Below are 27,665 nucleotides of genomic sequence, written 5' to 3' on the forward strand. Positions count from 1 at the left end.
GAAGGAAAACTTTAATGAGAATGCCTCTCTCCCCCTTGTTGTGAGGAGTGCAGGGGGGAGCTCAGGCTTGTTCTTTCTAACTGTGCCAACCATGACAATATTCCTCTTCAGGAGCTGCTGGCTGAGTTCATAAGAGGTTAAGAAATTGTCACGTGACATTGTGCCCCCTCAGTCCATCTGTTACATCAAACACAACCAGTATCCCCTGGTTCTTCTCCGGGCCTCCACTGGTCTACTGGTAGCTGGATTGTGTGTCACAGGCCACCCATATCTTGATGCCATACTTTGCTGGCTTGCTGGGCTTATACTGCCTGAAAGGACAGCGATCTTTTGACAAAAGAGATTACTATCAGTAATTAGTATCAGTGTCACAGAAAACAATCACAATAATCAATGATATTACAGCAGTACATAATAAAATGAACAGTGACAATCACTTACATTTCAGATGGATGGAACCAGTTGCTCATCCATTATTACTTCAGGCCCAGGATTGTAGAGGTATGGTAGACGCTCCACCCACTTCTCCCAGACCTCTCTTACCAGTGAGCCAGTTTGTCTCACACGTCTTGCAGGTCTTGACTCATCAAATCGTAGCATTCTTGAGAAAGTGTGAAAGACTTTCAGTGGCAGTGAAAATCACCCTTCCACTCGCTGCATCCCAGAGACGACATGTGGCCTCGCCTCGGGATCTAAACACACTCCCTAAGATTAGCAGCCCTGTGTAGGCACGCAGGTCAATCTCATCCATCCTTTTCCAGTTGTCTCCATATTTACGGAAACCCTCCAAATTTGTAATCTCCAGGATAATTTTTTCGATGGCTGGTGTGATGAACATGTAGAATGTTGAGGCGATGGCATGGGCAACTGCATGTCTTGTGTGCCCTGAGGTCATCCTTATGACATTTTGTGCTGCCATCCTTCCATGGTTGTCATATGGTGACAAGGACCATGTTCTTTTGCTGTTCTTTGACAAAAATGTCTCTCTTTCAGCTTGGGGGATTTCTTGTTCATCTGAAGATGATGCATCGTGCTCTGGGTTGTGTTCTTCCCCATCTTCTTCTTCAGATACATCCTCCTCTTCTAAATCATTGTTCTCTTGTTCCTCCTGGACATCTGAAAAAAATCTAATCTATGACCTGTTGGGCACTGAAACGTGCACTCATGGCTTCAGCAAAGAGAGAACTGGGGGGACTGTCATCTGCAGCACCTTTATAGCCTCTGACTGCATTCCCCATTAGTAAAGAATGCTTTCAAGAAATTTTTATTTTGTCTGAAATGTTGTTAATTTTGTCTGAAATTGTTTTTATTTTGTCTGTGAACTTGAGTCGTGTGGGGACGTGGAGGGGAGATGCTGCACATGCACAAGAACGTTTTAGTTTTGTCTGAGTTCAATCAGTAGTACACAATCTCAATTTCTTGTGTGTGTGTGTGTGTGTGTGTGTGTGTGGTGCAGGGTCAAAACTGTCCCTAAGACAATCTTTGCACCCTGGTGGTGTACAGCTTTCATGGAAATATGAACAAAGACAATGTTTCACTTTTTATTAGGAAAAGTAATCAAATTTCAAGTTGAAAAAATATCATTTCGGGGCTTCTCTCTGCTGTTAATAGTGGCATGTAATTTTTGTCCCTTAAGACAACACAAGGGTTAAAGATTGTTTTATAGTTAATATGTACTTTTTGTCATTATATACAATCATTAAAAAAAAAAATAATAATACAAAATTAACAACTAAAAAATTACTTATGAAAAGTTGTTGACACCCAGTGTTTACTTTTTCGAAGGAGGTTTCTTGGCTCCCCCCTTAGCACCTCCTTTTGCACCTCCTCCTTTCTCCCCTTCTCTACTCTTCTTCCCTTTTTCTTCACTTGCTTCTCCTTTCTTTCCTCCCCCTTTTTCCCCTTTTTCTCCCTTTTCCCCTTTTTTGTTAGCAGATCCCTCCTTTTCATCATCCTTTCCCTCCTTGGCACCCTTTCCCTCTTTCTTCTCCTTGGTCTTCTTCCCCCCCTTTTCACCGTCCACTTTTCCCGAGACTGTTGTCACCTCTTCTTTTTTCTCCACAACTACAGCTGGAGGAAGGACAAAAAAGCACAAGGGGAAACAATCACTTGGAGGCCGCGACAACAACGCTTGTTATCATCAAGATCCCTTCCTGCAACAATATGTGGTGAGCAAAATATAGAATCCAGGCAAAGTAGGTCATAGTATTGTAATGAATGTGCATCTGTCTCTCTACATTCTAATGAATGCAGCCTATTTTTTTTCTACTAATATGATTTCATAAGTGTACTGGGCTGGTTGGGAAACAAATTATGGGGATTTGAAATCGACAAATATTTGATGAATGAAAATGTCAATCTACCAGAAGGCTGTGGAGGACTATAGGCATGCTGCCCTCCATTGATAATGACAAACATCCCAATCCAGATGGCCTCTACTGCACAACATCAAAATAACCATGTTTGTTCTATGCAATGAGTTTTGTTTGCTCCTCCTCTGAGAACGAACTGAAATGTAAGGTGAACACACGTCAAGGAAGGAGACTTTACTGAAAAGCAAATAGATCTATGAACATATGGAAATCATTGAGAAGGTAGATGGGTATATCCCTTCCACAATCCAGCATATCCATACACATGGGGCGGCAGGGTAGCCTTAGAGCGTTGGACCAGCAACCGGAAGGTTGCAAGTTCAAACCCCCGAGCTGACAAGGTACAAATCTGTCGTTCTGCCTCTGAACCGGCAGTTAACCCACTGTTCCTAGGCCGTCATTGAAAATAAGAATTTGTTCTTAACTGACTTGCCTAGTTAAATAAAGGTTAAAAAAAAATTTATGTGGACATCTTATTTTTTTTTTCCAAGGCAAACATCATTTGGAGATAGAGGTTTACATGCAATCAGTTACAACCAAGCATTTCAAACAGCATTAAGACCGAGACTGTGTGCATGTCTTGCAACATCCCCTCCAGGCATGAGAGGACTTCTACAATGATAAATTCATTGTAGAAGCTCCCACTTGTCACAATCGAGAGCCGTGAGGATTTCCTCCCCATGCCTCCCTTCCTCCCCTCCATGACACCCATGGTGAACCCCTCAGTGTGCTAGTTCCTGCTCTAGTGAGAACCACAGCTGAGAGGGAGATGGTACTACTGCTTTTTACCACACCTTCTTAGTACAGTAGCAGGGGCAGACATCTGTAGACACTAAATGGACCAGGCGGGCAAGGGAACCGCTTCTAGGGAAGCAGGGGTGATTGTCTTTTATACATCACCACTAGAGCAGTGGTTCCCAACTCCCGTCCACCAGTACCCCCAACAGCACACATTTTTTGTTGTAGCCCCGGACAAGCTCGCCTGATTCAACTCGTTGAGGGCTTGGTGATTAGCTGACAAGTTGTCTGGCGCCACAACAAAAAAAATGTGTGCTGTTGAGGGTAATGAAACACACACAAGAACAGGAATTGGGAAACATTGCACTAGAGAGTGTAGACATAACCCTTTGGGCTAACGCTTCACATCATGTGTCTCTATTAATTATGTGTTGATACTGTACCTTACATGGGTACAGGGTAGAGTAAGTACATTGTTCAATTCGGACTAGAAATGATTATCTGTAATACCCATCTGTGGAATGTGTAACACACGTCATTTTAGATTCATGAACACACTCAAACGAATTGCCAACCCTCCTCCCACCCCATAATTATTGCCTTAGATTTCAGATGAATGAACTACAAAATCCGTCAAATTGCGCAAACAGTGAAATGCAATCCACTGTGTGTACGCTGTACCCACATGTTCAGTTCCACTGTACCAGCCGATGTAATTACCGTGTAAAGAGAGTCAAGCCACTTGAGGTCAATTGTGACCACTTTATCGTCCTCCATCCCGCTGTGACGTCCCAAGGCTACGACTCCTCTCGCTGATGGTGTTATTTTCTCAATCCGAGAAGACACACACTCACACAAAACACACTCTCTGGTGGTGATTTTCAGTCCGGCGGAGGCTGAGGTGCAACATGCACACGCTCACACTCCTGACCACTCTTTGCATGAGGAGATCGTTTGGCAACCAGAATACCCCTCAGAATTAGTATTTTATTAGGCTCCCCCCCCCATTAGCTACTGCTAAAGCAGCAGCTACTCTTCCTGGGGTCCACAGAAAACAAAAAACATGACATAGTACAGAACATTAATAGACAAGTACATCACAAGGACGGAACGACATACATTTGAAATACAGTAAGTAAACACGCTTTCATACATGCGTGGCCTCATAATCATGTTGTTCATAGACGCTACTAAATCCAAGTGGAACACACAACAACTAAAATGGAAATGCAATAACAAGGAGATGCATTGAAAATAGGCTTGACACTAAATTCCCCTGACATGAATATGGCAACTTTGTTTCTATAGATACGGCCGCCCGTAATGGGTATCCTGGAGTGAAGTAGAGACTTTTTACACCTGCGTTGAGTTTCCTGGGGTAACATGTCATCTCTCCCAGATGACCCTACACCTCTGTGTGGCACTAAGAAGTGTAAGAAATGTGTGCGTGTGGATCTGTGATGATGCATGTGTGCCTGCGCGTGTTTGTCCTTGTGCATGTGTATGCGTGCGTGTCCATCCTTCCTGCATCTCTCCTACTGTATAGGGAAAGGTGTGAGGAAGTGAGAAGGTTGCATCGGTGGACCCTGTCTGACAGCATGCCTCAGGAGGCTCTTGAGCCACCGGAGAACTGACACAACTCAGAGCAATGACAGATGATCAACGTGTGCTGGAACGATGTCTACTTTTCAATTTAATAGCTTTATCCATATGGCAAAGAATTGGGGGGTGGGGAGTTGCACTACGTCCCTAGTCCTCGCCCTCAGCGTCGCCTCCTGTCCGGTATTTGCTCTACCATCTCCTACAAATGTCAAATGTTCTCACAGACTTTCTCATGATCACTTCTATCCAGGCTGTCTGAAACAACGTTGGTTTTTAGGTCATGTAGGTAAAAGTGGTGAGTAAAACGTCTGCGGGTGACGTTATGTCAGTGCTCTCAGAGACACTTTGTTGTGGATGAATTATTCGGGTTAAACATTGTGGTCAATGCCCAGAATGGAATCTTATTGATCAGGAGATGCAATAACCACAAGTATATAGTAATAACTCATTCGTATTATAGTAACACCTGTTTCTGTTTATAACTGAATATATTCTCAATAATATGTTGGATTATATGGCCAGGAAATTCGCATACACTCTCTGCACAAATACTTCCACATAGCTATCGGGTCAGGCGTTACAGAGTTGCATATTTTAAATGGCATACTTCACTCATTACTTAATTAGTGGAAGGCGGCCCTGGAACACTTACTATTTGCTGGAGAACTCACTATCTCTTGTGGATGCATCCAGGGGTAAACAGCTGTGTGGGGTTCATGAGTCTCCACGATTATAAAACATATCTGTTTATCCTTTTCCTTTATAAATGCCAGACACTCTCTTTCTCGCTCTCTCCAGTCTCTCTCTCCCTTTCGCTCTCTCTCCACTCTCTCTCTCCCTTTCGCTCTCTCTCCCTTTCGCTCTCACCCTTTCGCTCTCTCCAGTCTCTCTCTCCCTTTCGCTCTCTCCCTTTCGCTCTCTCTCCCTTTCGCTCGCTCTCTCTCTCTCTCAGCACATGGTTGATACTTCTAAGTTCACGGCAGAGGTTTTGCTGCGGAAATAAATGCATATTAACGCCAGTATCCCCTGATGCTGCATTATAATATACAGCTGGATGTGAGATTATGTACTCTTTCACATAGGTTATGATTTCTCTAATGGAGTAAGCTTGTCTCTGACTGACACGCTCATTATGGTAGTAATCCACAATACACAGTCAGTCCCAAAATACATTTTATCCATAATAATTGTAAAATAATAATACAGTCCCCTCCTGTACTCCCTGTTCACCCATGACTACATGGCCAGGCACGACTCCAACACCATCATTAAGTTTGCCAACGACACATCAGTGGTTACCGACAATGATGAAACAGCCTATACGGAGAAGGTCAGAGACCTGGCCTTGTGGTGCCAGAATAACAACCTCTCCCTCAACGTGATCAAGACAAAGGAGAGGATTGTGGACTACAGGAAAAGGAGGACCGAGCACGCCCCCATTCTCACTGACTGGGCTGAAGTGGAGCAGGTTGAGAGCTTTAAGTTCCTTGGTGTCCACATCACCAACAAACTATTATAGTCTAAACACACCAAGACAGTCGTGAAAAGGGCACGACAAAGCCTATTCCCCCACAGGAGACTGAAAAGATTTGGCATGGGTCCTCAGATCCTCAAAATATTCTATAGCTGCACCATCGAGAGCATCCTGGCAGGTTGCATCACTGCTTGGTAAGGCAACTGCTCGGTCTCCGACCGCAAGGCACTGCAGAGGGTAGTGCGTATGGCCCAGTACATCACTGGGGCCAAGTTTCCTGCCATCCAGGACCTATGAACCAGGAGGAAGGCCCTAAAAATGGTCAAAGACTCCATCCATTCTAGTCATAGACTGTTCTCGCACGGCAAGCGGTAGCTGAGCGCCAAGTCTAGGTCCAAAAGGCTTCTACCCCAAAGCCATAAGACTCCTGAACAGCTAATCAAATTGCTACCCAGACTATTACTATTTGCATTGCCCCCCCCCCCCCCCCCCCTATTTTACGCTGCTGCAACTCTCTGATTATTATCTATGCATAGTCACTTTAACTCTATCTACATGTTCATGTTACCTCAATTACCTTGACTAACCTGTACCCTTGCACATTGACGCTGTACCGGTACCCCCTGTATATAGCCTCACTACTGTTATTTTTACCGCTGCTCTTTAACTATTTATTTACATTTTTTACTTATCTATTTTTTTTTTTACTTAACACTTGTTTTTCTTAAAACTGCATTGTTGATTAAGGGCTTGTATAAGTAAGCATTTTCACTGTAAGGTTTACACCTGTTGTATTCGGCGCATGTGACAAATCAGATTTGATTTGATATTCCAGACCTATGCATGTCCATGTAAGCCTGTGTGATACTTCAAGAGGACAGATGGGCATGGACAGAAACACACCCACCTGGATCAGACAGAAAGACAGAGATAAATGACAAGTAAATTATGTCAGTGACGCCCAACCTTAGACGTGGATGAACTTGACATGGTGTGCAGGCATTTCCCCCCCCCCCCCCCCATACTAAAACATGCGATTCAACTAATAATTAAGACATTGTTGGTGCAAGGTTGAGAAAGAAAAGCCTGTGTACCTTGTAGCTCTCCAGGACCAGGGTTGGTTGTCATGGGTGTTACTGTATAAGCTTACATAAAAGATCATAATGTGTTTATACAAAGCCAAGATTACAGATTGAGTCAGAGAAGGAGAAAGAGAGAAATGAATAAACAACGAGTGACAGCCGTAGGCATGCAACATCACCGTCAGAAGCCTTAAGATTCATCTCTACTTTTTCATCATCCACATTTGCAGTTCTGTGTCCAATGTACAATCAATGTATTATCCACAAGGATGAGTATATCAACAAAGAGCATTTGAAGTATGTAACACATGCAACTATTACTCTTCAGCAGGCAACATTCTCCACAATGTCAATGCCATTCTTTCTAGGAAGTAGCGATGAATGCTGATCTATTAAGTTAACTATTGTATTCAACTATTCAATGCTTTTCTGTGATTTACTGAATCCTGAGGTGCATGTTCCAATGTTCCCTCTAGTGGATAGTCCTCTTCGTCAGAATATAGATAGGAATGTGGAAAGAGGGAAGGTGAGAAGAGATACGGAAGAGGAGAAGGAGGGAGGTAATCCAGTCTCAGGCTGAGTGAGGGGGAAAGGAGAGAGGAGAAGGAGGGAGGAATGTCATCCCGTCTCGGGCTGAGTGAGGGGGCCAGTGAGCTCCTCCTCCTCTCTCACCACTGGGAGCTGGCTGCTGCTGGCGCTGCGAGCCTGGACCTGCTCAGAGACCGTCGAGAGGGACACAGTGTCCGGGAGAGCTGGAGGGACAGGATGACGAGGAAGGGAGGGAGGAGGGGGGGTACAAAGAGGTCAGGGAGGAGAGAGAGGGGGAGGAAAATGGGGAGGATGAAGAGGAAGGTGGAAGAAGAGGAAGGAAAGGGAATAACTCAAGGAAGAGAGGATCAAAGAAAGGGTTTGGAGAGGAAGGTACAGGTCAAAGGGAAGGGATAGGGTTGGAAGATGAAAGATTGAAGGAGGAAGAAGTCAAAGAGAAGGCATGAAATTTAGAACCGTTGAAAAGGAAGAGACCGACACTGACATAGAGGCCCTATAATTAAAGCTATACTGTAAAGCCAATGGAAGTTTAGATATCCTATATTCCTGCTGTAGCTCAGTTGGTAGAGCATGGTGCTTGCAACATCAGTTGGATCAATTTCCGGGACCACCCATCTGTAAAATGTATGCACGCATGACTAACATGCTGACCACACCGCTAGCGTCGCGTGTGCGAGCGTTGCAAAATAAATGTACACATACATGTTATTCAATCATTGCACCTACACTGCTCGCGCGCGCCAACGAGCACTGAGTTGCTAAAATAGAGTCAGTTCTATTTGTGACACTTAACGAGGTGCAAGTCCTGCCTCTCCCATCTTCTCATTGGTTTATAGAAGCAGATACCCACGTGCCATCTCCTCATTGGTTATACCCACGTGGGTGATTGAAAGAAGTACAGGGTGGTTGTGGTAATTCACCTTATTATGAAAGTTAGATGCCAATAGCCATAGAAAGTCCAAAGAAGAAAAAGGAGGGGAGATGACTAGAAACAATTCGGATGACCGTTTTATGTGTGGATTAATTGTCGGAGTAGAGGACCTTGTGCATTTCAGGTAAAATAACAACTCAACATTTATATCCCAGGACAAATTAACTAGCAACAACAAGCTAGCTAGCTAAATTGCCATAAATGTTTAATGCTTTTCGACCTGTACCCAAATTAATATAATTGGTTCAGAGTTTGTTTTGATATTTCAACCTGTGTGTCGTGATCACATTTGGTGTGTAGGGACAAAATCCATTTGCGCATGATGCCGCACGCGCACATCCGGTCTGGGCATGGTATAAGTCGCTTTAGACAAATGTGTGTGCTAAATGGCATATATTATTTATGTACAAAACATTAGGAACACCTTGGTAGTATTCCACTGGCCCATTTTGACTCCAATGCTTCCCACTGTTGTGTCAAGTTGGCTGGATGTCCTTTGGGTGGTGGACCATTCTTGATACACACAGGAAACCCAGCAGCATTGCAGTTCTTGACACACTTAAACTGGTACAAACTGATCAATTATTTGTCTTGCCCATTCACCCTCTGAATGGCACACACAATAAACAATCCATATCTCAATTGTCTCAAGGTCTAAATATCCTTATTTAACCTGTCTCCTCCCCTTCATCTACACTGATTGAAGTGGATTCAACAATTGACATCAATAAGGGATCAGAGATTTCACCTGGACTCGTCGTGTCAGTCTATGTCTATGGAAAGAGAATGTGTTCCTAATGTTTTGTACACTCAGAGTATATTTTACTGTATTCATTCATCCAGAGAGGTTTTTTTTTATCACCCTGTGAGGACAAGACTATTTATTTGAGTATGTTGACTCAATCTACATCTTCAATCATATAAGACCGGGAAATATGCCACCTTAAACTAATTCAAAACACTGGTTGCATCCAGAGTGTCAGACAAAGATCTGTGTTATCTGTCGGAAATAAGATAAAAATATATCTTAGCTCCGCATGGTTAGAGTGTGATGACTCATTAGCATAATGTGATGAAATCTGAGAGAAACATTCAAACTAATGAATACAAAAGCTGTCAGGGGCCCATTTGTGTTAAAACCGTGTCAAGCCACTATTGATCTCCTGCTTTATCAAAAGGCCTAGCAGGTGACATTTCATCAATAGCATATAAAACTCGCCCAGCAGTTCCCTGTCTACTCTCCTTTGAAAAACTCTCTGAAATCAAACACAGGGTAGTTCTTAAGAGTAGAGTAAGTAAATAAAAGGTGCACACATCTCTAGTTGAGGTGCTTACTAATGGAAGGTAAATGTTACAAATTAAAAAATAAGTCTCACACTTTAATCTAGCCTTGATGTGGATTTTAAAAGTGCTAAAGTTCATAGGACGTTGAGAGTAGGGACTTTTGTCATAGGGAGTAGGGATGTCCTAAAATGTACACCACACCTACTTCCCAGGGACTTCTGTCATAGGCAGAAGGGATGTCCTAAAATGTACACCACACCTAGGTCCTAGTTACTTTTGTCATAGGGAGTAGGGATGTCCTAAAATGTGCATCACACTGTTGTTGAGGTAGAGAGGGTCTGAGAAGTGCATCACTTACCTCCTGGGATCTCTGTGAGCTCGTTGAGAGGAGGCACAGTCTCCAGTGTGTTGGCGTAGTCCTTAGCTGCTACTCTCTGAGCATGTCGCGCCTCAATCTCCTTCTTCGTCCTGGGGATACGGCATTTGAAGATGCAGCATAGGGTGATGACTTGCAAAGTGAGAAGGTGGGCGAGAAAGAGAGAGATAAAATAAAAATGTATTTCCCATGTGGAATATTATTTGCTTGTATCTGAAGTACAAATGAATATGGATTGAACTAGACACTACTGTCACAACGCTGTCACATAACAGTTTTACAGCTATTAGAATTTACAGTGGGCTAGAAAGTAGTTGGACAGTGAACTATTTTTTTTGTGTTGTTTTGGCTCTGTACTCCAGCCCTTTGGATTTTAAATGATACATCCCTTCATTTGAAGGGGCCAAAAATATTGGGACAAATTCACTTAGTCAAAAGTGAAGTATCTGGTCCCACGTTCTTAGCCTGCAATGACTACATCAAGGTTGTGTCTCTAAAAACTTGTTGGATGCATTTGCTGTTTGTTTTGGTTGTGTTTCAGATTATTTTGTGCCCAATAGAAATGTATGTTAAATAATGTATTGTGCCATTTTGGAGTCACTTTTATTGTGAATAAGAATAGAATATGTTCCTAAACACTTCTACATTCACGTGGATGCTACCATGCTTACGGATAATCTTGAATGAATTGTGAATAATGAAGAGTGAGAATGTTACAGCTGCATAAATGTCATACCCCCCCCCCCCCCCCCCCAAAAAAGAAAAATGCCAACCTCCCATGTAACTGTAATGGTGAGAGGTTAGCATGTCTTCGGGGTATGATATTTGTGCGTCTAACTTTCTCACTCATCATTGTTCACGATTCATTTAGGACTATCATTTCAAATCCAATGTTCTGGAGTACAGAGCCAAAACAACAATGAAAAAAATGGTCGCTGTCCCAATACTTTTGGAATTCGCTGTATATTACTGTACACTTCAATATCAGATATTATCAGACCACTTTCCTTTTTGTTGATTCGGTCTCTGTCATGACATGGTTTAGTTATTACTGTTTAGATGTCCGATGAGTTATGACTAAAATAGCATGTCATTTTTGGCTTGTGTGCTGTTGTCCTCCTCCTCCCCTTATTGAACCATGCGTCATGTGGTCGATAAAACAAACATAAACCGACAATACCATGACCATTTGGAGCCCTCCCTCACAATAACCATCATGACAATTCAGCAAAGTATATGCATTTCCATGTATCATGCGATCTATCTGTGCGGTATGCAAACTAGTTGGACTATGCAGACAAATAGCTGAGCCGAAGCATTGTACCTTGACTGGCGGACTAATTTGTACATTCATTTTTACTAATGTGATTTATATAAATAGAATTGGACGATGGAGGATTGATGTGAAAATCCTAGGTATTTGTATATTTATGTAAATATTCATTTCATAAATAGTCTTGAATGTCTGGCAGATATACTACTATGACAGGTTTGGAGAAATACTTACTGACTGCTAGAATAAACATAGAGAAGATACCAATGACTTGCCATAACCGCAGTCCCCAGAACACGACTGTTTCTGAAGTGACTGGGTCTGGCTTCTTTGGGGGATCTGTCGGTAAAAGCTGTAGGAAGGAAAAAAAGAGACAATATTTGCATGAGTACATTATCGTGTCATCTAGACAGGTACTCTTCAAATCACTCTGCTGTTTGATAGTCTTCACGACAGTTAGTTAAATGCTATTTGGACCAATACCGCAATTGATGCAAATATCAATCTGATTGAGAGAATAATATGCTTCTCCTCCGCTCAGTTTCTGAAGAGACACACGGTGGCAAGACAATTGGAGGAAAGGCAGAGGTGTAAAAGAAAAATTGATGTCACTGTAAGGATATGGAAAACCCCGAGACAGGGAAGAAGGGCTTGGCTTGGGATAAAACCCTGAAATAGAGGATTTCGTGGATCATGCAGAATGTGAAATATGCCAAGTCGGGTGTTATCACTCATGGTGTCTTAGTCCTCTGAATATGTCAGTCAACCTGAGGACACTAGTGGGGGAGTGCTACCACCTTAAGCCTAAAAAATGAACTTAAATCTGCCTCAAAAACCATCTCAACAATGGAGAACAATGGGTTGAAATGGAAAGATGACTGTCTGAAAAAGATGAAGGGACAACAAAACAACAGCTTTTTAACTGAGCAAGAACATAAAAGCACAAAATAGACCAATCTCTTTGAACACTAGACACTGTCTCCTGTCTTGTTTCCAATTTGAATTGTTATGTCGACTCTTTCACCTTTTTCATAACTTTGGCTGAAAATCTGGTAATACAATGCTGGAAAGCCACGGGATGCTGAGAAATACCGCAAGAACATAATACAAACGAAATAATTGTCTCACTGAGTAAATGGCAATGATCTAGGAAAATGATTCACACATCATGGCACAAAGAGTGAAGGTTAAAAAAAAGGGAAGACTTTAATGAATATTGTCTACCCCACACATATAGATGTTTGATCTTAATTTGAACAGTTTTGTTGCAGGAGTAAAATTATCTTGCAGAAGGAGGATTTGATTATTCAACGAACAAGTGAACATTTCCAACAAGGACTTTTGTTTTGATAGGCTACAGTAGGCTATAGTTTAGGTGTGAGATTTAAGGGAGAGAAAGAGACTTGCAGTTTTTTTTGTGAATTTATGTAGATTGTGAGGCTCATTTAAATTTCCTAGGGATGATTTAAATAATGCTGACTGGGGTTTCGTACTGTAGGTCAAACTACTCATACACAGTCCAAGACGCATTATGAAGAAGCTATAAATATTAAACAACAAGACTTTAATCAAGAAAGATAAGATAGCAACGCTCTCAGATCTTCCTCAACGTTTGTAGTCCACATCCTTGACATCACAATTAGACTACAATCCAAGGTTTATGCTGTATTATTAAGAATCCTAATTTGGATGAATTCGAAGCCCTGGTGTCAAACCTTAGAGACCCCATGAGGTCTTTTTATTTTATTTGTAAATCTTCACTAATACATTTCAAATAAATCACTGTGTGTATTTATTTCATAAAATCCAAAGTGATTTTTGATCATTTCATTGAGCCTGTAATTGCCGCTGAAATGCTCAGTCTGATTGTGTGGGCGTGTTGATACAAATGTAAATATATTTACATACACAGCCCTGATTGGCGGATAGGATTGTCTAGACTCTAGAGCAGTGGTTCTAAAACTTTTTATAGTCCAGCTGCTCCTCCCCCTCCAGCTGCTTACCCCCTCTAGCACCAGGGTCAGCGCACTCTTAAATGTTTTTTTTGCCATCATTATAAGCCTGCCACACACACACTATACGATACATTTATTCAACATAAGAATGAGTGTGAGGTTTTGTCACAACCCGGCTTGTGGGAAGTGACAAAGAGCTCTTGTAGGACCAGGGCACAAATAATAATACAATAATAATCAACATTTTGCTCTTTATTTAGCCATCTTACATACAAAAATTGTGAATCACTCACCACAGGTCATTTTCCACACACAGTCTGTGCTTGCATTTTATTTTCATGCTAGTGCTGGCCGAGAATCCACTCTCAAATAGGTACGTGGTTGCAAAGGGCATCAGCGTTTTAAGAGCGCGATTTGCCAATACTCTGAGCGCAGACCTATCCAGAAATCTGTCAGTGGCTTCTGATTAAATAACATTTTCACAGAATATCTTGTTGCTATTTTGATGAGGCTCCATTGTTGAGATATCAGTAAGTGGACTGGAGTCATGGCATGAAAGGGATAACGAATCCAGATCGAATCAAATTGTATTTGTCACATGCGCCAAATACAACAGTTTATGCCCGTGTATTGACTACGAGGTATCAATCAGATCACTGTGAGGTGCAGTTACCCGCTGCCTCTCATAGCTGGTGCGATCGAGTCAATGCACGGGGCGTGCTTCTTCACAAAATTGGATCTCAGGAGCGCTTACAATCTGGTGCATATCCGGTAGGGGGATGAGTGGAAGACGACATTTAGTACCACCTCTGGGCACTATGAGTACCTCGTCATGCCGTACGGGTTGATGAATGCTCCATCAGTCTTCCTGGCCTAGACAATATTTTCCGGGACCTGCACTGGCAGGGTGTAGTGGTGTATATCGACGACATTGTCCCTGGTGCGCAGGGTGCTTGGTCGACTGTTGGAGCATGACCTGTACGTCAAGACTGGGAAATGTCTGTTCTTCCAACAGTCCATCTCCTTCCTAGAGTACCGCCTTTCCACGTCAGGGTTGGATATGGAAAGTGACCTTATTTCAGCCGCCTTATTTCACCATCAAGAGGGGGACCACTAAAATGTTTTGCCCGCGCGGTGGGTGGGCCCCCCAACAAAATCTCACCTAGGGCCCCCAAAAGGCTAGGGCCAGCCCTGGAGGTATCCTTCCTGGTGCTCCTCTATCACGCCTTGTTTTGAAGGAACAACAAGCAGGGGATTCATCTAGCAGCCCCATAGTTCATGCGTACAGATCAATATATCATGGGTCAGGATACGGACACTTATTAAGTTTCCTGTCGTTGTAAACAATCCCACAGAACAATACATCTGGGAAGAGGGCCAAACAAAACGTGTGCATTAGTCAAGATGACTTTCAAGCAAATGGGGCTTTTATGTGAAATATTAGATAACTATTTATTTTTTGAAATTCAGAGTGCAATAATTGAAACATTCACAGAAGGATATCCTTTCAGCAAAAACAATTTCTATAGATTTTTTTTCAGTACAATTTGATTGAACTTGGCAAGGAGGATTCAAGTGTCTGTGCTTTTCCAATAACAATCCAAATGGAATATTACAGTAAACCATTTGACCAGTGCAATGTCATGTAAACGGTCATAAAAACCAGATGGGAACAATGTATAACTTCGACCTTATCAAAACGTTGATTGACTATCGTCCTGTGGCGTTAACTTCCGTCGGTGTGGTCTCAGGTCTCAGGTCTCATGTGGGTGGAGCCATTGGACCCAATACAGTTTGTATACAGGAAGAACAGATTAGTCGACGATGCAGTACCGACGGTTTTGCGCAGTGCCGTGAAACACCTGGAGAGGCCTCATTCTTATGTGTGCATCCCTTTCCTTGACTTCTCTGCTTTTAAAACTGCATGCAGCCTCACCTTTTCTGTGACACTCTCCCACCTACAGGTGGACCCCAGTACTACCTTGTGGGCTCTGGACTTCCTGCTGAACAGGGTGCAGTGTGTCAAGTTCAACAACACGACATCCCTTCTTCTTTGTACATCTACCGGTTCCCCCCAAGGAATTATCATCTCTCCAGTGCTATTCTTCATATTCACCAATGACCTGAGAGGCTCCGACAGGGACTGCTTGGCAGTGAAATATGCAGATGACACCTCCCTTGTCAACGGCTCAGATAACACACCGCGTTACCAAACAGAAGTAAACAGGGTTCATCACTGGTGCCATGACAACTACCTCACACTCGACATCAACAAAAGAAAATAACTGGTCATTGATTTCTAGAGGACGGGAGACCCAGTGAGCCACCTAGTCCTGGGTGGTGAAGAAGTAGAGAGAATGGGGAGTTTGAAGTACCTGGGAACCATCATGAACAGCACATTCTCTTTTAATGGCAACGCTCAGAACATCAATAAAAATGGCAACAATGATTGTATCTCCTCTTGGTTTATCTATTTCTCTCTCCCCCTCTCTCTCTCTAGAGGATAGAGAACACTTGCTGAATGGTCAAATAAATCATAGTCAAAGCTTTTCCTTTAGGCTTTTTATAGAAAAATAAGTTGTGGATGCTTTGTTAGCAACAGACAACAATAAATCCACAGGGGCCGATCAATTGGATCCTGGTCTGCTTAAGTGTGCAGCGCCCATCATTGTTGGCTCAATAACCCACATTTTGTATTTAACGTTGTTATCAGGAAATATTCCAAAAGTATGGAAATCAGCTCTTGTCCTGCCACTCCATAAGGGTGGGGATAGTAGTGATGTTAATAATTGTCACCCCATTAGAAGATTCTAGAATATTTGGTAAATGTACAACTTTGCTCTTTTTTATCTGAGAAATGTATTTTGAATGTAAACCAATCAGGGTTTAGGCCTGGGCAATAGAAATAGTACAGCAACCACTTTAGTTGTTAATGATCTGGTCAATGCTTTAGACACTAAAATTAAATGTGCTGCTTTGTTTGTGGACCTTTCAAAAGCTTTTGATACTGTTGATCATGCTATTTTATTGAATAAGTTGTCCTCAATAGACCTGAGCTCTGACGCCTGTTCATGGTTTCATGACTATCTTAGTTACAGAACTCAGGCCATCGTGATTGATGGGGTTAAGTCTGAATTTCTTGAAGTGCTTAAAGGTGTACCACAGGGGTCAATTTTGGGACCTGTTCTCTTCACTCTTTATAAAAACACCATTGGTCAATCTGTTATGTCGGCTATCGCTCCGACTTTTGATCTGGCTGTCTTAAAACTACCGTCAGATTTTAGAGCTGTGCAGGAATTCCTTGCTGATTTAAAACTTGTGTTTAACATGGGCAACACAAAATACATGTTGTTTTTAAACTCTTGTAAGAATGTTCCAGATGAGCTACATGTTCACTCAATAGATGGTTCTCCAATTGAAGGTGTTTCCGCTTATACAGTGGGGCAAAAAAGTATTTAGTCAGCCACCAATTGTGCAAGTTCCTTCACTTAAAAAGATGAGAGGCCTGTAATTTTCATCATAGGTACACTTCAACTATGACAGACAAAATAAGAAAAAACATCCAGAAAATCACATTGTAGGATTTTTATTGAATGTATTTGCAAATTATTTTATTTTTATTTCTACTTTGCACATTCTCACATTGCAAATCTACCATTCCAGTGTTTTACTTGCTATATTGTATTTACTTTGCCACCATGGCCTTTTTGCCTTTACCTCCCTTATCTCACCTCATTTGCTCACATCGTATATAGACTTGTTTACACTGTATTATTGACTGTATGTTTGTTTTACTCCATGTGTAACTCTGTGTCGTTGTATGTGTCGAACTGCTTTGCTTTATCTTGGCCAGGTCACAATTGTAAATGAGAACTTGTTCTCAACTTGCCTACCTGGTTAAATAAAGGTGAAATAAAAAATAAATAAATAAAAAATTATGGTGGAAAATAAGTATTTGGTCAATAACAAAAGTTTATCTCAATACTTTGTTATATACCCTTTGTTGGCAATGACAGAGGTCAAACGTCTTCACAAGGTTCTCACACACTGTTGCTGGTATTTTGGCCCATTCCTCCATGCAGATCTCCTCTAGAGCAGTGATGTTTTGGGGCTGTTGCTGCGCAACACGGACTTTCAACTCCCTCCAAAGATTTTCTATGGGGTTGAGATCTGGAGACTGGCTAGGCCACTCCAGGACCTTGAAATGCTTCTTATGAAGCCACTCCTTCATTGCCCGGGCGGTGTGTTTGGGATCATTGTCATGCTGAAAGACCCAGCCACGTTTCATCTTCAATGCCCTTGCTGATGGTAGGCTTTGTTACTTTGGTCCCAGCTCTCTGCAGGTCATTCACTAGGTCCACCTGTGTGGTTCTGGGATTTTTGCTCACCGTTCTTGTGATCATTTTGGGTGAGATATTGCGTGGAGCCCCAGATCGAGGGAGATTATCAGTGGGTCTTGTATGTTTTCCATTTCCTAATAATTGCTCCCACAGTTGATTTCTTCAAATCAAGCTGCTTACCTATTGCAGATTCAGTCTTCCTAGCCTGGTGCAGGTCTACAATTTTGTTTCTGGTGGCCTTTGACAGCTCTTTGGTCTTGGCAATAGTGGAGTTTGGAGTGTGACTGTTTGAGGTTGTGGACAGGTGTCTTTTATACTGATAACAGGTTCAAACAGGTGCCATTAATACAGGTAACGAGTGGAGGACAGAGGAGCCTCTTAAAGAAGAAGTTACAGGTCTGTGAGAGCCAGAAATCTTGCTTTTTTGCAGGTGACCAAATACTTATTTTCCACCATAATTTGCAAAAAATTCATTAAATATCCTACAATGTGATTTACTGGATTTTTTTTCTCTCATTTTGCTCATTTTACAGGCCTCTCTCATCTTTTTAAGTGGGAGAACTTGCACAATTGGTGGCTGACTAAATACTTTTTTTGCCCCACTGTACAGACATAGGCATTTGGACTGAAATGGATTTGATGTTTAAAAAAACATATAGATGAGCTGGTTGTTTCTACAGAAACAAATTGTGCTTTTCTCTAAGCAGTAGGAAGCAGATCAGTCAACCTTTTTATCTGTTCTTAATTATGGTGATATTATTTATCATTGTGCAGCTGATACTACTCTTAAACCTACCATAGTGCCCTTTGTTTTGTTACAGGTGACAGTTGGGATACTCATAACTGCATCTGATATCAAAATGCTGGCTGGACTTCGCTAAAGACCCGTAGATCTCAACATTACTCCCCCTTTTTTTTTTACAAGGCCCTACTTCATAAACTTTCATGTTATCTAACTTTTCTGTTGAAGCATAGACACCTGAGTTGCCTAACCCGTTCACAGGATTGGTTAACTCTTGATGTTCCTAGGGTCTCCACCGAGCTAGCTAAATCTACTTTTAGTTTTAATACACTGTATTGTTGGAACAAAATTCTAAGTAATATTCTGGTGGCGTTCAGGCAGATTAGAGTATTGATTGGCAAATTATTTGTAGAGGAATGTACAGTTTACATACACCTTAGTCAAATACATTTGAACTAAGTTTTTCACAAATCCTGACATTTAATCCTAGTAAAAATTCCCTGTCGTAGGTCAGTTAGGATCACCACTTTATTGCAAGAATGTGAAATGTCAGAGTAATAGTAGAGAGAATGATTTATTTCAGCTTTTATTTCTTTCATCACATTCCCAGTGGCTCAGAAGTTACATACACTCAATTAGTATTTGGTAGCATTGCCTTTAAATTGTTTAACTTGGGTCAAACATTTTGGATAGCCTTCCACACGCTTCCCACAATAAGTTGGGTGAATTTTGTCCCATTCCTCCTGACAGAGCTAGTGTAATGGCTGGAGTCAGGTTTGTAGGCCTCCTTGCTCACACACGCTTTTTCAGTTCTGCCCACATATTTTCTATAGGATTGAGGTCAGGGCTTTGGGATGGCCACTCCAATACATTGACTTTGTTATCCTTAAGCCATTTTGCCCCAACTTTGGAAGTATGCTTGGCGTCATTGTCCATTTGGAAGACCCATTTGCGACCAAGCTTTAACTTCCTGACTGATGTCTTGAGATGTTGCTTCAATATATCCACATAATTTTCCATCATCATGTCATCTATTTTGTGAAGTGCACCAGCAAAACACCCCCATAACATGATGCTGCCACCCCCATGCTTCACAGTTGAGATGGTGCTCTTCGGCTTGCAAGCCTCCCCCTTATTCCTCCAAACATAACAATGGTCATTATGGCCAAACAGTTCTATTTCTGTTTCATCAGACCAGAGGACATTTCTCCAAAAAGTACGATCTTTGTCCCCATGTGCAGTTGCAATCCGTAGTCTGGCTTTTTTTATGGCGGTTTTGGAGCAGTGGCTTCTTCCTTGCTGAGAGGCCTTTCAGGTTATGTTGATATAGGACTCGTTTTACTGTGGACATAGAAACTTTTGTACCTGTTTCCTCCAGTATCTTCACAAGGTCCTTTGCTGTTGTTCTGGGATTGATTTGCACTTTTCACACCAAAGTAATTAATTAATCTCTAGGAGACAGAACGCGTCTCCTTCCTTTGCGGTATGACGGCTGCGTGGTCCCATGGTGTTTATACTTGCGTACTATTGTTTGTACAGATGAACATGGTACCTTCAGGCATTTGGAAATTGCTCCAAATGATGAACCAGACTTATGGAAGTCTACAATTTCTTTTCTGAGGTCTTCGCTGATTTCTTTGGATTTTCCCATGATGTCAAGCAAAGAGGCACTGAGTTTGAAGATAGGCCTTGAACTACATCCACAGGTACACCTTCAATTGACTCAAATGATGTCAATTAGCCTATCAGAAGCTTCTAATGTTCTGGAATTTTCCAAGCTGTTTAAAGGCACAGTCAACTTAGTGTAGCTAAACTTCTGACCCACTGGAATTGTGATACAGTGAAATATAAGTGAAAAAATCTGTCTGTGTCATGTGTTAGTTGTGCAGAGGTGAGAACGGAGTCAGGCGCAGAACACAGAACTGAGTAAAATAACGTACTTTTACTCTAGAAAAATAATCAGCAAAAATAAATCCACGCAGTGATCACAAACCCGAACAACAGACTAACACAGAACCGGGAACAATCACACACAAAACATAATGAGAACCAGACGGTTAAATAGGGAAATAATAGTAATGTAATGGGAACCAGGTGTGTACAATCATTACAAATGGAAAAAGAAACTTGGATCGGTGGCAGCTAGAAATCCGGTGACGACAACCGGCGAACGAACAAGGAGAGGCACCGACTTCGGCGGAAGTCGTGACAGTCTGAAAATTGTTGGAAAAATGACTTGTGTCATACACAAAGTAGATGTCCTAACTGACTTGCCAAAACTATAGTTTGTTAATAAGACATTTGTGTAGCGGTTGAAAAACGAGTTTTAATAACTCTAATCACATTCTTGGAACGTTGTGTCATGGAGGTTTTTGTCTAATTCCTGGTTTGGTCCCCTGGAGGATTATCTCACGTGATGGTCTCAGGTGTCCCAAACCATGATAAGTAAAGTAAGGAAATGGTATGGGATTTTAAGGTAAGTGGTATGCTGTTCAGCTAGAATTGTGTAAAAATCTTTAATAAATGACAATATAATTACATTTGACACGATCACTATTGACCCCACCTGGGATTTAAACTCACAACCTCTTTCTACACGCTACAAAGTCTGTAGAATTTCAGAAGTCCCCTACACATTCATTATACATTCACCTATAACATATCTCTGCATATAGCAAAAGAGTGCCATCTGCACTTCTATTTAAGTTACAAGTTAATATGGCAAAAATCTATTTGATTTAATTTACTTATTTCAGCTATTTGAGTTTGGGTTTTCAGTATAGTTGTCTGTTGTTGGTGGGACATATTATTCTGTTTTAATGTTGCTCCTGAATCACTGTGATAAATATACTTTTTTCTACAGTGTGTTTTTTACAGAGCTGAGATTTACTTTGAAGTCCAAAGTGTAGGAATAGATCTACAGGTGAAATCAGTCACTGATACAGACATGGTGGCGTAGCAGGAAGATCGGAATGCCATGAACCAAGAGGTTGAGAGTTCAAATCCCAGGTTACATAATAATTTATGCATGAATGAACAAACTGTAATCATGTCAAATATGTAAGTTGAAAACACTTTGTTAAAATCACTTGGTGTCGGTGTCCCTTGCATTGCCTAAAGACAAAGAGCTGTATCTGGATCAGTGGTTCACCAATCAGTACCATGACCCGACATCCCAAAAAATGTCAGTGGGACCAACTGGGAACTAGACAAAACCTCCAACGGACCATGAGATTATGTCTCTATACCAAGTCCCTCATGTGTAAACACCTATCCAATGAACTCACTGTCCCCATCCCACTTCTGACACCAATGTAGTGAATTTGGGTTAGCTTTGACTTGGACTAGAACCCAATGCCAGCGACTGTCAAGCTAACATCTTAATCGTTAAGCCAACAGGTGTTGGGTTAAGGTTGTTTCAATATGAATGCAATGGGTACTTTAATACAATTATTGTGAATACTCATGTTAATATAAGAGTTTGATTAATTAAAATGTTGACATGCTTTGCAAGAAGAACGATTTCCCTTCAATTCCTGTTTACATGGACACATCTGAAATCAGGCTTCCCGATAGGACTTTGATAAATTCAGAAAATCGCCAATCAAAATAAATGTTCTACCACAGCAGCCATGTAGTCGGACATTATGTGAAAACTATTTCTAATATGCACACTGTCAGTTTTTCCAAACTTCACTTTTGCAAAAAAAGGAGACTTGCGCTGCTGGTACAAGCACATGTGCAGATCAAATACACCGCTGGAGCTCCGATCAGGGGGTTTATACATCCTTGCAATTTGAAAGATTGCTCAGAAATCCAGGTTTTTTAATTGGTGTATGCTTACCTCGATTATGACCTTATGCCGATTACGATAAGCAGAGTACGGTCTTCACATGACTAAAGCCATAATCAGTTTAACCCTCAACTACTAACATATATTACATACATGGATTTTTTTTTTTGGGGGGGGGGGGGGGGGGGTTGGGGGTCAAAATTATCACAGGAGGCCTCCCGGGTGGTGCAGTGGTCTAGGGCACTGCATCGCAGTGAAATAAAATGTTAGAAAACCGTATGTTATTTTAGCAAAATGACAGTTAATGTTGATACCAGGTAAAACAAAATATAATTTCCCCCTCATATAATGTGCATGTTCTTTTCAAAGTACAATCCACGTTAGTACTAAAATCCAGATTTAATAACATAATTTGATTGTCGTATTATCATATTGATGTGGTAAACACGACTGCCATTTAAAGGGGCAGTACACCAAAATGTTTAATATACTTCATTTTATTGACAAAAAGTGATTCATCCATTGATGAAGACAATGACCAAAAATATGGCTTAGTTTTCTTTATTTACTTACCCCACAGTGAGCATTAGCATTGCTGCAAGTGAAACAATGGGAGGGGTAGGGCCTAGGCAGGATGCTTAAAAAAGCATCAACAAGCATGCCCAAAATACCATAAGTTGCACATATATAATATAAGAGGGAGGGTATTATTGTTATTTTCCATAGAATAACTATTTTACAGAGAATGCACACCAATACAGCACTACAGTATGTGTACATTCAGAGGTTATGTCACGCCCTGACCTATTTTGGTTTGGTCATGGTGTGAGTTGGGGTGGGTATTATACGTTCTATTATTTGTATTTCTATGTTTTTGGCCGGGTAGGGTTCTCAATCAGGGACAGCTGTCTATCGTTGTCTCTGATTGAGAACCATACTTAGGTAGCTTTTTTCCCACCTGCCTTTGTGGGAGGTTAACTTTGTTTGTAGCACATAGCCTTAAGCGTCACGGTTGTTTTGTGGTGTTTATTGTTGGTGTATTCACCTAAGTAAAGGACTATGCACGCTCACCACGCTGCACCTTGGTCTACTTCTTTTGACGGTTAGTTCTTTTGACAGATTAGCTGGTTTCTGTATTTCTTTAGGTTAGCTGGTTTCTGTTTAACCAAGTAGTTATACCACTGACTGACATTTCTGAGCTGTTTTGACTGCAACTACGCATATATCTAAGGTCATTTTGAGTTCATACACGCTCATACCTGGTTATAACCAGTTAAAGACGAGTGCTCCATCTGTGCAGGTGATCTGTCTATCAGGTCAAGATCACTCCAATTGGTCCACTTCCACCCACTGGATTCAAATAAATACTTAAAAAAATGTTTGCCCTAGAATAAATAATTTTTATAGAGTACACACCAATACAGCTCCCTGTGTAGATTCGAGAGCTTACCTGAGTTCTGTGCTGCAGTTCTATCAAGTAGTTATACCATTGGCAGACTTTGTATGCCATTGGCAAATTTCTATATGCACAAAAATAAGGTAATTAGACTTTCTTTTTTTACACAGTTACACATATGGTATAGAAAAATACAATCTTAGGCAAGTACATGAGCTGTATCTGTGCAGATGATCTGTCTATCTAGTGGAAATGACTGATACAGGTCCCCCTCCACCCTCTGGTGGTATGGATAAGTTGTTATCATGTCTCCAGAGAGAACTAGATTCAAATAAAGGTCCAACATCAAATTACTATAGGCAGAATTAGGTGTTTTTGACTGGGGTCAACATGACCACAAAGTCCATATTGATACAGTAACATTAAACAATGATTTGAATTGATTAAAAACAAGTGAATTGACAAAGTCATGAAAAAATCGAAGAATTGAATTAACCACTTTTGGGCTATACGATTAAAAATATCCCTATTGGGTCAAAATGACCCCAGTTGGTAGTTTGAGGGTTAATATCGAATTATTAGTGTGCATGTAAACGTACTTAATGGGGCCCCGGTCAAACTCCTGGGCAACGTACATGTTTTTTTTTAACATTTTTTTTCTTGCCATGAGGTTTGTAGGTCAACTACTAAAAGACCATTGCCTTGATGTATTGTAAGAAAATTGTTATTCTTGGAATTGTAATGTTTCTCAGTGTTTCTTGGGTCTTGGTATGCTGTCTCTCATTTACTGTGTGACAGACAGGGGTGGTCCCGAAAAGGCACATCATTAATACAGGTCAATACTTTTGACAAAAGCTCGTCTACGCTGTATTCCATACATATTGTACTACTTTTAACTAGGGCTCTTGGGCTCTGTACAGAGAATAGGGTGCCATTTCTGACACAGCCAGGGCTGAGTGTCAGCCAGGGCTGTTGGGAGCTGTGTGATTGGCTTTTGTGAGTCAGCATGTTAAAAAGATGCCATGGGCCTGACCTTGGCTGACTTCTCACCAAATCTCCAAATTTCAGTGTACTGTATCAGTATGTCCTCCATCTGCCAAGGCCATCAGGGGCATAGGGTGTTGTTGCCAAAAAACAAAAACAAATCACGCATTTTTGACTAAGATTGTTTGCAGCCTGATATGACTTTACTCTCAAGTGTAATGGCACTTTAGCAGGGGGGGAGGTAATAAGTTGGCCCAGGGGACAAGAGATTGTAACTCTGCTGCCGTTAATACAAAGTAGTGAATTCGTAGTAGTTCGCCATGATTATATAATACTTAATGTCCTCACTCGCTCTCCTATTTTATGTGTTGGGATTAGTGGATAAGCCAGAACTTTGGTAAACATATTCAAACAACTCCGATCCAGTGAGGGAGTTGACTCTGGCTGAAGCTTGCTGTTGCTATGGTTGTTGAAGTTTCGAGACACATAGGCTTAGTTGAGATAATTCTGTCCTAATACAAATGTTCAAACCGAACCAGATGTCTTTCTTCAAGCAAGTACACGTCACAAAGGTCAAATAGGGGAATGATTATGTTTGTCCTGTTTCATTGCATGTACAAGTGGGAAACCTGTACATGTGTGAGATGGAATTGTTTGGTTTTTTGCATATCCCAACTCCCTCTGAGAGTGGGTTCACATCCAGGTGATCAGTCATTATTGATGGCAGCCCTGGAGGAATTAGGGTTAAGTGCCTTGCTCAAGGCCAGATCGACAGATTTTTCACCTTGTCGCCTCAGGGATTCAAACTAGCCATGTGCATGCCATTTCTCTTTTTCTGTAATTTATCTAAATAAAAATAATATATCTCCAAGATGTTCCATTACTTAACTCCCTCTCAGAAACATAATGAACTCTCCCTCCTAAGTCAAATGGAGATATTTTCAGATTGTTAAAAAGAATATAAGACAACCCAGAAACTATACTGTAACCCACAATTCCAGTAATTGCTTTCAAATACAATTATTATAGATCTTGGTTCCAATTTCCAATTTCTTTACCTCAATCAATCCCCCCCAATAATTCAGCTTATGACATTTATTTTATTGCAGTCCATGAATCAGCTTTTCCTACTGGATCTGTCACTCCTATATAAAACACTCTGCTGAAATCTTCGGAAATCAACATCTGAATATTAGAGGCTGTGATAATTTTTCTGAATTTATTTATCATTTGAAGCAAAGTCCGGGATATACTGTGCATCAATATCCAAGGTGCACTTTCTCACCTGAGGATTTCATCACTAAACGCCCACAAACTTTCAATGTTGCTGACCCTGCTGGTGCAGCATATTAACACAGAAACGATTCAGTCTCATCTTTCCCTCTTACTAATACTAATACTAATTTCTCTCTTACTAATTGTGAGTCTGGGTGTCCGTCAGAGAGAACAGTGCGTGTGTTGTCACTATTTCCAGACAGATGTTTCTGAAACTTTCATGTCTATTCTCTGATCTAGCATGGAATACTGCTGCTTGTTTTGTACAACACCCTGTACGCAGTACAACATGAGGTCTCACATCTCAAAACAATGCATTAGCGCTCTTAAGAGGCTGCCACGGTATTTCATTTCTGACACCGGGGATTATGGCATTGCTCCTGGCATCCGAAAATACAAATGGCGGCACATGGTGATCATTACATCTGCACATGCTGTAACAACCCGTCCATGCTACTCTGGGAAGAACACTACACCATAAAATATTGAGCTACTACACATGACTATTGCCTATGGGGCTGCTCAACACCATAGCTCTATAGCGAATAAGCCCCATTTATTAATCACATGAAAACAAGCAACCATCCTTTAAACAGTGGAGGGAACGAGTGGGACAGACACCCACACCTCCTTAAGCAGGAACCCGATGATGAGCCTCTGTGGACAGAGACCTGTATGAACGAACGCGTTCTTACCTCTGGATCCGGGACCTGGGAGAGCACAGCGGAGATGCAGAAAGAGAGCAGAGCTGCCCCCAAGCCCAGCAATGCCGGCTGGGGAGAGGAACACGAAGAAGGCCGTTCCCCGACTGCCATTCTTTCCCCCTTACTTTCTCCCTGCAGGCTACAGCTCCCTGCCCCCTCTCTCCTCTCCTCTGCCTGACTGGCTGGGTGGCTGGGCTGGGTGGCTGTGCCGTAGGCTACCCTGGACAGGACCACAATGGCCCTGGGTGATTGATGGTCAGTGAGGGCTGCTGGCAGGGACAGGGGGCGTCCTCTCTCCTCTCATCTGGTGCACTGCCTCTGCCTCCTCTACCCTGTTGTCTTCCCTCCCAACACAGAGCACCGTACACCACTAAATACATCACACCATCTTCCTGTAGGCAGTTCCACTAGCCAGCCACTTCAGTCAGGGTCATTAATTAATTAATAGGACTGGTGTAGTTTACAGCCCATTCTGGAAAGGGAGGTAGGCAGGTTATAGCACTGCTCTGTGGGGGATGGGAGGGAGCTGCCTGCTTGTGAGGGCAGTGGCTTGTGTAGGACGGTCAAGGGAACATAGAGCGGTGAATGACAATCTTTCAGTTATATTGTCCTTGTCCTCTGTGTGGCAAGATGTAATACAGAAGCATAGGTGTCTGGCTTCAGAATAATGTTCGAACGGACACTGTGTTTGCCAATGAGCTGATGACAGGTATGTTGTGCTGAAATTACAGAAGAATAAATATAATCAATCACTTGGGCAATATACTAACTGACCTCAGTGACCAGATATGCACA

The 27,665-nt window shown here is 41.7% G+C and overlaps 1 protein-coding gene across 2 annotated transcripts; it reads right to left on the reverse strand.

Annotated features, from left to right (window-relative positions):
- Positions 1 to 1,530: 1,530 nt before the first annotated feature.
- Positions 1,531 to 27,222, reverse strand: LOC110508569 (transmembrane inner ear expressed protein-like). Of its 2 annotated transcripts, none has more exons than XM_021589163.3 (4): positions 26,862 to 27,170; positions 11,916 to 12,033; positions 10,391 to 10,540; positions 1,531 to 2,070 (listed from the first exon to the last, which is right to left on the reverse strand). In XM_021589163.3, exons 1-4 carry the CDS (start codon positions 26,979 to 26,981, stop codon positions 1,772 to 1,774), a joined length of 687 nt encoding a protein of 228 aa, XP_021444838.1. In that variant the 5' UTR covers positions 26,982 to 27,170; the 3' UTR covers positions 1,531 to 1,771. The 2 variants fall into 2 exon arrangements, with proteins under 2 accessions (XP_021444838.1, XP_021444840.1); XM_021589165.3 differs by lacking the exon at positions 1,531 to 2,070 and adding an exon at positions 4,087 to 8,020 and having other exon boundaries at positions 26,862 to 27,222.
- Positions 27,223 to 27,665: the final 443 nt, after the last annotated feature.

Source organism: Oncorhynchus mykiss, chromosome 28, assembly GCF_057628025.1.
Source record: "Oncorhynchus mykiss isolate SJ-2025 chromosome 28, ASM5762802v1, whole genome shotgun sequence".
In the NCBI taxonomy this organism is placed as follows: Eukaryota; Metazoa; Chordata; class Actinopteri; order Salmoniformes; family Salmonidae; genus Oncorhynchus; species Oncorhynchus mykiss.

What these genes read in the sequence shown, in the direction of transcription:
- LOC110508569 (XM_021589163.3), bottom strand. Translation starts at nt 26,981, where the DNA reads ATGGCAGTCGGGGAACGGCCTTCTTCGTGTTCCTCTCCCCAGCCGGCA. An exon ending in TATGTTTATTCTAGCAGTCA is followed by an intron (nt 10,541 to 11,915) that starts GTAAGTATTTCT and finishes TCACTTTGCAAG; the next exon opens with TCATCACCCTATGCTGCATC. An exon ending in GCTCACAGAGATCCCAGGAG is followed by an intron (nt 2,071 to 10,390) that starts GTAAGTGATGCA and finishes TCCTTCCTCCAG; the next exon opens with CTGTAGTTGTGGAGAAAAAA.